This window comes from Cygnus olor, chromosome 1, assembly GCF_009769625.2.
Source record: "Cygnus olor isolate bCygOlo1 chromosome 1, bCygOlo1.pri.v2, whole genome shotgun sequence".
In the NCBI taxonomy this organism is placed as follows: Eukaryota; Metazoa; Chordata; class Aves; order Anseriformes; family Anatidae; genus Cygnus; species Cygnus olor.
Genome location: NC_049169.1, coordinates 141,316,487 through 141,330,373, shown reverse-complemented (window position 1 = coordinate 141,330,373; position 13,887 = coordinate 141,316,487). Strand labels below are relative to the sequence as shown.

At 42.8% G+C, this 13,887-nt stretch overlaps 1 protein-coding gene across 1 annotated transcript; it reads right to left on the bottom strand.

The window, feature by feature from the left end:
- Window positions 1–591: 591 nt before the first annotated feature.
- On the bottom strand, window positions 592–13,076 carry CNOT11 (CCR4-NOT transcription complex subunit 11). The gene is made up of 7 exons (XM_040536027.1): window positions 12,623–13,076; window positions 12,048–12,212; window positions 7,539–7,691; window positions 6,763–6,965; window positions 5,787–5,989; window positions 3,327–3,423; window positions 592–927 (listed from the first exon to the last, which is right to left on the bottom strand). Exons 1-7 carry the CDS (start codon window positions 13,074–13,076, stop codon window positions 730–732), a joined length of 1,473 nt encoding a protein of 490 aa, XP_040391961.1. The 3' UTR covers window positions 592–729.
- Window positions 13,077–13,887: the final 811 nt, after the last annotated feature.

Here is a 13,887-nt window from a genome sequence, read left to right as displayed (position 1 = left end):
GCCACAAAGCAAGTACTTGTGCAAGCTCTGAAGTGAGAAGAGGCTTATGACTTTGAGTTTTATGAAGAAATAGGACCATTTTTCCATAGTGGATCATTCTCAAAATCACGAAATAATTGTGGTACTTTAACTACTGATGGTATGAAGCCAGTATTGTGGAAAGAGTCAGTGATGTGGAGGAGGAGAGCATATAGTTTTAAACATTACGCAGTCAACACTTCATCATCATAAACATTAAAGATAATCCTTAACCTTATTCTAAGCATCAAGACAGACTTTACCTTTCCCAATGAGAAGAGGGAATATCATTAACAAAAGTTGCATCCAGCTTTTTAGAAGGCCTTACAGAGTACAGAAAGAGCCAAGATGAATTTAAATTACTTATTTTGATAGCAGTTGACTTCAGTTATCCAAAGCTGTTTGTGAATACAGACAGTGAGTGCCGGATAAATACTTAAGTTCAATGTGAAATGGTAAGTAGTATTTACGTCTCTCTCTGGAAATAGAGGCTATAGTTCAGGATGCGCACACAACCTGTAGTCAAAGAAAGCTTAAGGGTAAGGCCTAACATTTCAAACTCAAGCACACATATCAGAAAAACATTATTTATTGTTTAAATGCATAAAATGCTATTTATAATGTATTACATCATTAATCCAGTGATTTTGGTTTAAAATATACAATTAATTAGTATAGAATGCTGATATCCCCCCCAGCGATGAAGTGGTTTTATTTGAAAGTTTTTGTCTCTGATGGACTTTCCCCAGTATCTAGTGTCTTCAGCAATCTGAAAAGGCCAGCTGCTTCTCTTATCCGGCTGAACTCGATGCAGAATGCTTGCACTTCTATAAACAAGTCCTGTACATTAATAATTTTGTTTCTGATCAAAGACTGAAGGAAGACACAAACAAGACGTACCAGGCGGTTCTGAAACAGAAGAGAGACGGTTTCATAATCCACATGAAAGTTGGCAACCAAGTTTGTTGGCCCTGCGCAGCACAACCATCTTAACTGAGACATTTCAGCAGTACTTTAGCTACAGCAGTAATCTTTTCCCCAGGCTCTGTACGTGCTGCCCATGCTATTCTACCTCCCGTATTGTATTCAAAAATGGACTCCCCTGCTTTATAGTACTGTACTGATGGATGCAGGAGTTTTCAAGATTAATCCCATGCACAAATGAAGTACCAGATTGCATAATATATATATATATATATATATAAAAAGTACAGACCACATGTACACATGTAAATCTATGAATAAAAACCCAAGAGACTGTCAGCACTAGGGACATTGTTCTTGCTTAATCATATTTTCTACAAGTAACACCATAAAGAAAAATGAGCAAGCTTCAATCACAAAATTTCTCAGTGGCCACACAGTTAAGGCACTCCAGCTGGGAAACGACAGCTGCAGACCAGGTCCCAGACTTGCTTAGCGGGAAGTACTCTATCACAGAACTGACACATGGCAGTATTGCTGTATCTTAGAAGGAAAGGCAGTGCCAGGGATGCTTAATCCAAGAACACACCACAGAGCTCGTGGCTGTGAGCTGCAATTCCCTGCCCGGTCCAGTGAAAAGATGGGATCTCGGCTACATTCCTCCTTCCTAGGGGCTGCTGAGGTAGCACCTTGCAGAGCACGTGGAGAATTGTGAACGGCAGGCAGACCTAGGAACTGGCACCTCAGGTCTGTTAGACACAGACCAGTCACTAACCAACTGCTCCCAAGACTAGGATGAAGGCAAAGCAGTCAACTATTTCTAGAGGAACTAAGCTCTAAAGTTTCCTACCTACGCCAAGGAAGTTCAGAACTGAACAAGTTGTTTCCCTTGCTACAGTCAAAAGTCAAAAATGTGTTCTTTGCAGCACAAGGACTAGTTACAAGAGTAACTTCAATAACTGGCAAACATGAAACTCAGAACAAGAGTACAGCTGCAAGGTGTTGGCTGGTTCCCAAACTCTGAGGATTGTGCTTCGTTTACTTCTAATCAGAGTGTTTTTGAATGGTGCTTCTCAAACAAAACATCTCGTGTTTCAGTTGCTGGGAGACCTCATAGGTAGTATTAATGGATGTCAGATCTCACACGCCTTGCATGCTACGTGGTGATCAGTACGTGTTCCTTGACCTGTGTTCTTTTTTTTGTCCCCCATGTGCCAGAAGCACAGCTGCTCTACGATCTCAGCAGTGTCCCACCCACTCTGTGGGCACATTCTCAGCTCTGCTATTTTTCTCCCCTGCTATTCAGCAAGTCACAGATCAATGCATCCATGCATTTCTGGCAAAATCCCAAAGCAGAGAACCGTCAGCAGCCACCAAAAACTAACGAATGGTTAGTCAGCATCTGGAAGGGTATTTAGAACAAGACAGAGGGGATTTTCCTGCTGTCTAAAACCACGCTGAACCCTACATCCTGTTCACTACGTGCAGTTTTGGTCTCTGCAGCTTAAGGATATAGCAGAGCTAGAGGAGGAAGCCAAAAAGCTTAAGGGAAAGTAATGGATGCCTTGCACAAATCTAAATAGGTTGCAATCCAGTATGGAGAGGAGAAAGCTGAGGGAGGAATTGGTCAGGACTCATAAAGCCTTGTGTAAACTGAACATGGAACCGTCCTTCACCAAAAACATATCCAAGAAAACAAGACCTACTTGGTGAAACTCATAAATAATTTTAGGATAGAAGGGAAGTACTTCATACAACATGTAGGTAACAGCTAATGGGAGGGTTAAAGATCCGTGAAGTGGCTACAACTTGCATGCTGGTACTGAGGAATTAAGACCTGCTTGGGAAGCAGAGATTATGGCATTAGGAAAGCAGAAAAGGGGTTTTAGGTCTTAAAGGAGATCTGAAAGCTGCTATAGGTCAGTAATAGAGAAAATTGAAGGGCAAAACTTCCACATGAGTTTTGTAACATCACCTCAAAGCATGGAACTGCTGGAGACACTTGTGGAGGGAAAAAAACCTCAAAACTAAGCAGAAGACAAACATCTCACGCTAGGGGTAAAGAAAAGGCACAGTGAATGCCAGATAAGCTTTTTGCACTTAAGCACTTGGGTCATAAAACTCTGGTTTTGCCAGGGAGACGTGTACAGTACCTACAGCAAAACAGAATAGTAACTACCTGTGGAGTCTTATAGAAAGGTGAAAAAACTACTGTTAAACACTATAAAGAATTGTGTAGTGCATTAAGAAAACAAGCTACCTTTGAAATAAATTATTCTGTCTTACTGCTCCTTTAATGCTATCACCCTTACAAAGTTTCAGCACATATTTCGCAGAGCAAGACGCTGGACCCTTTTTCCTGACCAGCTGAGCAGAGTACTCACCTGCATGTATTTGTCTTTAATCTGTTCACAGGTAGAGATACAGTTGGAGATATAAAGATGAATAAACTCAGGAGGGAGATCAACTGCAGTAGTAAGCCTGTTCAAATTAAAGATATCCAATGGTTTATGTAGCCATAAATATTATGATTCTGTTGCAGAACAGATGAGTTAGACCTGTGATACTAGTTTATTCCTGATCATATCATACAGAGCTGATTTCTAAAAGCCTTCACAGATATAGTTCTAAACATTCAGGTTTCTTAGGAATCAAAAACTTTCTTTTAAACCCAACACAGTACAGAAGCTGAATTAGATTTGGTTTTTAATATGTTTGACATACCTACAAAGACTTGCTACACGTTACACAAACGAGTCAATGACAATTTCAAATTTAAGAGAAAGGCCTCCCGCTTTCTGAACACCAAGATTCTTCTGCAATAAGCACCACAAGATGATTTGGCTTATCTGTACTTGAATTTCAGGTAGCCAGTGTAGATGCTGAGCTCCTTCCTGGAGTATACAACCCACGTAACTCTTTTGTGTGTCAAAAGGTCAGTTTCATTAGTTCTTTCAGATCCAGATTTTAGTCCTAAAAACTGAAACAGTTTGAATATCTCGAGCTCAAATGCAAGAGACCGTGACTGAATGAGATTAATGATGCACAATAATCTCAGAAGCTTCTTACTGCAGAACAATTGGAGAACTACTGCATCAAAGAATGGTATTCGTCTATTTTAAGGGTTAACAGAAAGGACACCTATTGCTGTTTAACAGTGCTGACTGCTGAAGTATCTGAGGTACTGCTGTTTTTTGAAGTGCTACAGCTCATAAGTTATAGATATTGATTTACAGTAAAACTGTCATAAAATTACAACAGAATTAGACTAAAATTCTAACCAGTCCTATCTCAAGCAGTAAAAGGCCTGGCAACAGGGAAATTTTAGACATTTCAGTTCCAAATTTATCTTCTTTCACTTAAAAATCAGTACCACTAGTAGTCATTTTGCAGTTTGAGAGGTTTTTCCTATGGCAGTTCTGCTGTGGGAAAAGCAGCGTGCCTGACTGGTGGTTCAGCTATCCCAGGCAGGAGCAAGAACGCTTTTCTTACCGCTCTTTCTCCCTATTGCAACCATTAACCCAGCCTTCAGGGCAATAACCGCCTAAGTCTGCACCACTGGGGAGGCATGTATGTTCGCTTTGTCAAATGATATTTGAGGTACGATTCAACTCTGCTGCAAAAGGACTGCGGAACAAGGCTGACTTGGCAGTCCACATTCAGTAATTGCCAAGAAATGAAAGAAAGCAGGAAAGATGTACTCTGGTGGTTTGTGGGGATTAGCTGTCTGAGAAGTTCCCCCGTTTAAAGTGCCAGCATTCCATTAAGAAAAAGGGGTGGATCTATATGCAGAAGTTATTTCCAAAGAAGACAGGGCAAGAGCATAAAACAGGATGGCTATTTAACAATACCACCTTTTGTTCACTTAATCTGCATCAAGAACTTTTTTTTTCCCCAATCAGGTTCTTTTTAAGCAAGTACCTCCTTTAAATACTGTTTGGAATTGAACATATCAAACAAGTGTAGTAAAATGACTTTCTAATAATTACCACCTCCAGCTGAAGCTACCTACGCTACAGTATGTATTTCCCATTCTTCCCCATGTAGAAACACTTTGCTAATATCAAGAGTAACCCTGCTTTTTTTTTTTTTGTTTTGAATAAGTCTCTCCATTCTTGGAGCAGGGGCTGAAAAATTAAACTAGAATAGCAGCTGTGCAAGAAGTGTGCTGTAAAATACAGTATGTTATATATATTAAATTTTATATCAGTTATATAGCTCCAACATCTAATTTATTCTTTCTACTGGGAAGTAGCATTTTTTCCTGTTAAATTGCAGTTTTGATGATGCTAACAGGAAACGGTATTACAGTAATATTCTCAAACAGCACCACAGTGAAAAAGGAACTTGGAAATTGGCAGCTTTCTCTGCACTGAGGATGTTTGAGAGGTTCAATTTTTTATGACTAACCCAAAGCTAACTACAAATTGAATCTGGACCAAAATAAGGTGTGTTTTTTTTCTTTAACTAAAGGCAAAAGGCAAGTACAGCCTTTATGAAAGAAACAGAAATGCCAGAGGTTGCAGAAAGCTACAATTCCACAGCACTGTCTTCTTCTGCAGGAAGAGTTAGAGCACACTAACTCGTACTATTAAAAGAGCACTAAAAAGTGAGACAAAACAGAGAAATTGAAAGAGAAATGATAATTTGATGCTCTTCTCTTTCACTTCACTGTAACCTGACTGATTTCTCCAATTTCTGTTATTTCCATTACTTTTGGTAGTCCTTGGAATGCATCCAACTACAGCCCTGCAGCCAGCCCCACAATCGCTTAATAACTGTTCACTAGATTGTCTTTATTTTATAAGTTTCCTGAAGTATGTTAGACTTGAGAGAGTACTTACCGATTTACAACTTCCATTGAATGTAAGGACATGTCCATGTTGACCAAGACAGAAAAATACTCTGTTATCTGACTAGACTGCATCAGTTTGAGCAGCATTTCTATAGCTACTAAAGGATTGTTTTCAACGAGGTCTGGCAATTTGGCAGGAGTAAGACCAATATGGTAAACGAGCTTGGGGTCCTTTTCCAGTTCTCCAAGGAGCTGTAAAGAAAAAAAAACACAACTCTGAATTGTTTTTTTTCTTAACTATTCACACTGCTGCTTGAAGTAACAGCTACGATACATGTATGTATGAGAATTATAAGCCTTTACACATCTCTACTGAAATACACTGCCGCTGTATTTCCTTAACACTTCTATTTAAAAACAACATTGCCAACAAAGCCTTTACCAAGACATTTAGTAGTCTTTGATCAGTGGGTGGCAAAGAAGGGAGAGGAAAAAAAAAAAAAAGTCATCGTTCTTTAATTTTCTGTCCAACAGAAGAAACCTCTATTTCAAGTTCATTGTTGTCAGAATGTCAGGAAGAGTTCTGTAAAGCGTATTTTATAGTGCTAGCAAAATGAGTAATAGGAAAAGCCCACTGAAATAAAGGGGGTGATATTACTAAATTGAGCAAAGATTCAGTGTTGGCATTTCTGAATTCATTTCTCATTGAAAGCTTCCACAGAAGCACGAACAACTTTGTTATCAGAAGATTTTCAATGCAGAAAAATACTGGCACCACTGATCAGCTGATGAGTGGTACCGATACCGATCGGCTTAGCTACATCCATCCAATGCTATGAAGTTTAAAGATTCCTCTCATTCATACAAACCCAAGTCAAAACCCTTGGGTTTTGGACAATTAAAAAGTACCGAATCAGAACACAGATCTAAATTTAAAAGTGTGGATCACTTTAATTAAAAACACACAAATCTAACAAACGACCTGTTAGAAAATCAATTTAAACAGATAATTGCACGATACTTACCTGCGTTTGCTGTGGGGAAGTCAAGGGACTTTTGAAAGCTTTGGCCATGATTCTTTTTATCTCAACTCCGGTGCTGTTTTTAACACACATTGATTTATCCCACTGAATTGTGTGATCTGGTTCTATTGGATTTAACCATGCCAATTCATCCTCACATATATGGAGCGGAGGTGGCGGTCGAATAAACTCTGGTCGAAAGTGACCTAAAAAGGCAACAATGTGAAACATTTTTTAAACTTCAGGTATTCAGTTTTGTTTCAGTACAAGAAAGCCCCCGAAGCCCCCATTTCTTTAAGCTGTAACACTGGGAAGAGCATTATGATCTTCTTTCCCTCCCAGACAAACATTTATTCCTCATTTTTAGCGATGCTGTTACATCAGCCTGGTTTTCCTCTTGGATCAGATCACTTAAGTTATTGCTTCTGCCATCGAGGCATGGTCTTTTTCCCTTCCACACTAACTGCTTCCTGGAGATCTTAGTGCAGATGTTAGTGTAGGGGACTAAGAGCTGAGGGGCATCAGACCCAGGTTTTTAGCCAACAGGTAACACAGGAAACAGCTTGAAGGCACACTCCAGATTTTGAAAAGCCTGGAAATACGAACACCGTGGAGTCTGATATGGAGATAGTTTGATGCATTTCTGTGCTGTTTCATTCATCTTCATTCCCATTTTATACTTGGAAAATACTTCTGAATCATACTACGTTTCATCTGGAGAAGTATAAGGACACAGCACGTCATGAGGTACAACCCCAAAGATGTGAAAATGCGCATACTTTCTATAGGAGGCTTTGGTCCACTCACTAAGGCTTCAGTGATCTGGGAGGCAACAGAGCTGTCGAAACCGGAGTTGGAAGAATCTGGGTCAGGATCGCTGAGGATGCTGGGGAAGCTGGCCTTGCTCTGCGTTGGCAGCTCGGACTGGCGTTCTGAAAGAAGGTCAGGCCACAATATTAAAGCATAAAATTGAAACGGAGATGCCTGGAATACTAAAAGTAGTCTGAAACAATCAGCTTCAGCGCAGAGCTAGCTTAAAAATAAGAGGGAACAACATGAAATTTAACGCCGTCAGCTAGTACTCAGAATGCCAGTCTGACAGGAGAGGGACAGAAGCATACAGCAGTGATAAAGATGAAATAGAAATGAATCTGAAATGTAGTCTTGACTTTGGAAAGGTAAGTAACTGATGTAATCTGCTTTTAAAAGCAAATTAATGGATTCACATGATACTCCTGAAAGAGTTCAGATAACATATCTAGTTTTGCAATCACTTCTCAGAGCTGGGAAGTGAAAAATCTGCAGAGCTACATTTACAGGCTGCAATGATAAGGGTCACACTAGAACTGAAGTCAGCTATTCAGATTTAGCCAACACATCTCAGTGGCATCACATAAGCTACTTTTGCATTTGCTGTCAAAAAAGTGTTCGAAACAGATGGAGTTTAATTGATGCAGGATTCTACATATACAGGCATTAAAGCAATCCTATGAAAGTGTCTGTTTAAAGGCCAAATTACAGAACTTAAGCAAGTTACAGAAAAATTTACCAAAGACATGAAAAAACTTGCCTAAGCCAAACTATTGGGCTCCATACTTGAATTGTCAGATTTTAGGTGTTCTTCTGGCACAGCCTATCGCTCTTCTGCATCCAAAGGCTTAAAGGGCTGACCTTCTGTATTCTCTGTATTTCAGAGAAACCATGTTTTCTATCACTTTAGCAAAAACAACACACCCAAAAAAGCCAACAACCCACTACACGATGCTACCTTGCTTTCCTTCCCTCTCACCCTCCATAGAGGATATTAAATAGCAGATTAACCCTTAAGTAATTTGAAGTCCAAAATTGCTGGTCCACATGAAATTAAACACTGCTTCTTATCCTAACTGAGAGTAGTGCTGACAGATAGGGTCCATATCTCTTTCACGCAAAGTGCGCTTGCTCTTTTTCAAGCAACCATGAGACCCTTCACAGCTTCCCATCCACATGAGCTCTACTTCATGTGACTCTGACCAAATCCTTGAGAGATGTTTGAAGTGAAATACCTGCGAGTGTCAAAAGGATCAAAACAAAGCATCACCTATTGCTAGTTTCTTTCAGGGCTTTCTGTCCCATTATCACATTATTTCAGATCATGCAAACATTTGAATATATGCTCACTGAAGTAGTACGGCACGGTATGTTTTTCTGTTAAATGCATGCTTTTCACCTGTTTTCAAACAAACATTTCTGAAGTCAAAATGAACTGGTCTATAAAATACATCTTCTACTTTATAAACTGTTTCAAATTCCAGCTTTTGAGTATTTTCATTTAGCCACCAAACAAATAAGTTGATTTAACAAATGAAATTCTCTGAAAAAAAAAAAAAGAACATATTGGGTGTCTTTTTTCAGTCTTGTCTTTTATAATCTACAACTTAAATCCATCAGTCAATAAAAATCACTGATTTGTTTGTATCCCCATAATCTCAAACCACTAATGATGCTTAATTAGAAAAACAAAAGTTTAAGACACACTCCTTTAATTCACAGGTTTTAGAAGCCTCTATGAACCCTTTATATAAATTTAAGTTTAAAAGTGTAACCCTCACTGCTTCAAAAATGAGTTTCAGGTAAGCAAAAGCACAAACTGAGGCCAGTATATAAGAACACGCTTATTTAACTGGAACAAATACAGCAACTTGAACTAATACATCGAATTAAAAACCAGCCAAACAAAACCAACCACAACCTAATCTGAATACAATCACTTAGGTTCCCACATGGAGGTGTCATGTCTTGCCTACCCCCCCCCCCCCCCTTTTTTTGTTTTCCTATTTAAACAAGTAACAACAACAAACTTGTCTGATTCTTAACAGAAAGCCCTACAGCGTATTACAAACTCAACTTTCACTACAGGATAATTACCCTTCTATCAAATAAGGGTTAGCAAACAAATGCTCACGAGCACTTTGCCAAAGTCGCTTTCTACTAGCTGCAGGGACATGTCACTTTTGATCTAGTGTGTTACTGTACCAACAAAATCAAGTTACAGACACAGCCTGAGCGAATACCCTGCAAACCAGAGGCAGAGTAGAACAAAGCAAGTTTTAAAGCTGATTCCCAAGATGCTCTATTCCAACATTTTACATTCAACAGAAAAAAAATCATAATGCAGCTTCAAGCAAAGTTGTCACAATTAAGTTCAGAAGACAAGCCAAGTAATTTTTTCCTCTGCTTTACAAAAACAGAAAAAAAATAGATACACTCTTTGAAAAATGTTTATGCTTTCTAAATAATTTGATTTGGCAAATATATTCTAAAGCAGCTCAAATTCATCCAGTTCTAAACAGCCTTGAATTCACCTCAGGGCCACTATTTGGAGGTGCTACCACAACTTACAGCTGTTAAGTTCGGTGAAATCCATGGGAAAACGATGTAAATACCACACTCCAAACACTGAATCTAAGTATCATAATACAACATATTTATGCACTGTAAACAGCACCACTTCATCCTGCATCAATAGGAGACATACACTGAAGACTTCTGAAAACTTTACAGACTTTCTGAAGCATTAGAGATAGACAGGAAATGTCACAGCATTAAAAGAAAAGGGGAAAAAAAAAAAGCTGTCCTCTGAGAAAGTGAATAGAAAGCGGGCATTCCTTCTAGGGAGCTACAGCTAGAAGTCTGAGAAATACAGCGTTAATTTTTTTCAGATGTAGTTTGTTACACAACTCCTACAACGGCTCATAAACAGTTAATTATGCATGCTGTTTACTGAGTTATGTAAATAATGATACAAGCACATCTCACAGGGCTCAATTTTGCAAAGCATTATTAATGGTTCTGTGCTGTACTTAAAGCCCTCAGTGTATTGTATTTAAAAAAAAAAAAAGGACAGAATAAACGCATGCCCTAAAGCAACCATCCCTACAAATACAGTTTCGAGGTTCTCTGCATGTTTTAGCTTTAACGTGAAACAACGCAACCAGAGAATCAAGGGCAAAACAAAAACAGATGAAAAAAATCCAGGTTTTGTTAAGGCACGACATATGCCTTACGCTAAAGTCACAAGTTATCTGAAATTCCAAGACTCTGAATTGACAGAAATGTTCTTGAAAACACAGCCAGGATGAACGGAAGAACCAGAAGGGTTTGTTTTCCCTCTTGACAGTACGCTAGGGTATTCAATTTCCATTTTCAAGAGATCCTGCAGTCTAGAAATAGCAACTGGGGAGGACGCTGCAGCTTTGTGCACTGTGAACATGGGACGGTGTATCTGAGCATAAAAAAAAATCATTGACAAATTCTACATGAAAATGACAAGACCAAGATATGAGTGCCTGACAGAAAAAGCCTAGTTAGTGCCTGACCTCAGAGAGGTAAGCCACAGAGTTCAGGAACATAAGTGGGATGGCCAGTTTTGAAGTAGTTCCATTTGCACATGCCTAGGAATAACCCCCTTCTAAATGGCCCACTTGCTCCTGACAATATTTTCCGTTTTCAAGTAGTTCCAGATGCAACTTCCCAGTCAACACAATCAGAACAGTCATGTTCCTGGTCCTTTTCTTCTTCCGTCAAAGGATAAGCATTATACTGTGCTACCTTTTCACTTAGGAAAGGGTCTCTTTGTCAGGGAGTGTAGCGATAGGACAAGGGATAACGGCTTCAAACTTAAACAAGGCAGATTTAGATAAGACGTTAGGAAGAAATTCTTCACTCAGAGGGTGGTGAGGCCCTGGCACAGGCTGCCCAGAGAAGCTGTGGATGCCCCATCCCTGGAGGTGTTCAAGGCCAGGCTGGATGGGGCTTTGGGCAACCTGGTCTGATGGGAGGTGTCCCTGCCCATGGCAGGTGGGTGGAACTAGACGGTCTTTAAGGTCCCTTCCAACCCAAACCATTCTGTGGTTATATGATAAAAACAGACCACTTACCACTCCTGAGCTAATGCTGTAAAATCTAAGTTCATTTTAGACGAGCAAAGATGCAATTGTAATAGCCAATCTCATACCAAAAATACTGCAAATGAGAAAGGGGACAAAAATACACCAAAACCTCACCAAATTTTAGATGAAAGTCTTTCAAAACTTGCAATATTTTCTCATTTTAAGGCAGTGACATAGGTGCTTAAAAAGCTGCTTGCTAAGTACGATAAAATAGCTAAGACATAATCGGTACTTGAAAACTCTGAAGTTTAGTCCAACTTTTTCCCTATTTAGGACAGACACGTGTTTCCTCAAGTAACTCAAGACCAAATGTCAGTTCACATTTCCATTCACAGCTGAGCCACAGCTCTTCCTTACCTGCTAATGCCAGCTGAAGGCCACTTATGTCCACTGACTGGGCCATGTTTCCTACATCCATGGACGCGATCTGTCGAGGAGTCTTCTTGAACAGCTCTCTAGGGGGGGCTAACATCAGCTGAGAGAGAAAGAATTTCTCTGGAGGAGTTATGGGAGGTAAGAAGCCTGTGGAGACAGAATGAAGAAGCAACCCATGCTTACTTTCATGATAGTAACATGAGTACTTTACATATTTGTCACGTACAAAGGAAAATAAAAGGCACTAAAATAAAATGCAAACTAACAAGTGAATTTTCATGAGTATCATAGATTTATTAGGGTTGGAAGAGATCTCCAAGATCACCTGGTCCAACCATCCCCCTGCCACCAATGTCACCACTAAACCATGGTCCCTAAGCACCAGGTCCAACCTTTCCTCGAACACCCCCAGGGACGGTGACCCCACCACCTCCCTGGGCAACCCGTCCCAGTGCCCGACTGCTCTTTCTGAGAAGCCACGTCTCCTCGTTTCCAACCTGAACCTCCCCTGGTTCCCCAGCGTCACGGCCCTGACCCCCCTCCGGGCCGGGGCTCACCGGAGAGCGGCGTCCGCTCCGCCTCGTCCCCGCCGCGCTCGGGCGCGGGGTTGAGCAGGTGGGCGAAGACGGCGGCGAAGGGGTTGGCGGCGAGCGGCTCGGTGCGGTACATCTCCCAGAGCAGGTAGAGGGCGGTGAGGCGCTGCGCGGGGCTGGGCAGCAGGTCGGGCTGCTGCAGCAGCAGGACGAGGACGGAGCCCAGGCGGAAGTGCTCGGCCTTGCCGAAGTAGTGGTGGAAGGCGCTCGACAGGCCCTCGAACGTGCTGCCGCCCGCCTCCTCCGACACGATGCTCAGCAGGCTCGACAGCTCCTTGGGCGACAGGCTCATCCTGCCGGCCACCGGCGGCACCGGCAGCCCCCCGCCGCCGCCGCCGCCCCCTCCCCCTCCCCCTCCTCCTGCCGCCGCCGCCGCCTCGCCGGCCGCCTCCGCCGGGCTGCCCCCGCCCCCGGGCATCCGCCTCACGGAGCCCGGCCCCGGCCCCGCCGCCAGGCCGCGGCGCCCGCTCCGCGCTTTACGGCGCGGCCGCGACGGAGCGAAACGGGGCGGGGGAACGGGGGGGGGGGCGGGGGAGGGAGGGGGGAACGGGGACGGGACCGGGGGAGGGATCGGATTGGTCCGACCGGCGCGGCGGGGGAACGGGATTGGCTGGTGGATGGGGGGGGTCGGGGCCGCCGCGGCCGTTAGGGACGTTGGGGCCGGTAGGGGGAGCCCGGCGGGGTGCGCGCGCTGTGGCTGCTGTTGGCTCCGCCCCTAGCGGCTGAGGGGGGGCGGATCGTGAGGGGACGAGGAGGGGGCGGGGCTGAGGGAGCAGGGCTGTGGCCGTCCCGGCCGGGATGTGGCAGCTGGGGGCTTCTGCTGCCGTGGGGTGTCCTGTCACGGCTCTTTGGGCAGCAGGAGTGTCACACGTCTAGTTACATCCCCTAATAGCTGTTGCTGAGAGAAAAGAAGCTTCTGTCCCAGGCGTATCACAATCACAGAATATCCTGAGCTGTGAGGGACCCACAAGGGTCACTGAGCCCGGCACTTTGCTCCCCACGGCACCACACAAAAATCAGCCCTTATGTCTGAAAGCACTGTCCAAACGCTCCTTGAGGCTCAGTGCCGTGAGCACTGCCCCGGGGAGCCTGTCCCAGTGCCCGACCACCCTCTGGGTGCAGAACCTTTCCCTAACCCCCAGCCTGACCCTCCCCTGTCCCAGCTCCATGCCGTTCCCTCGGGTCCTATCCCCGCATCAGCACCCTACAAGGGAGCAAAGGCACGCTCC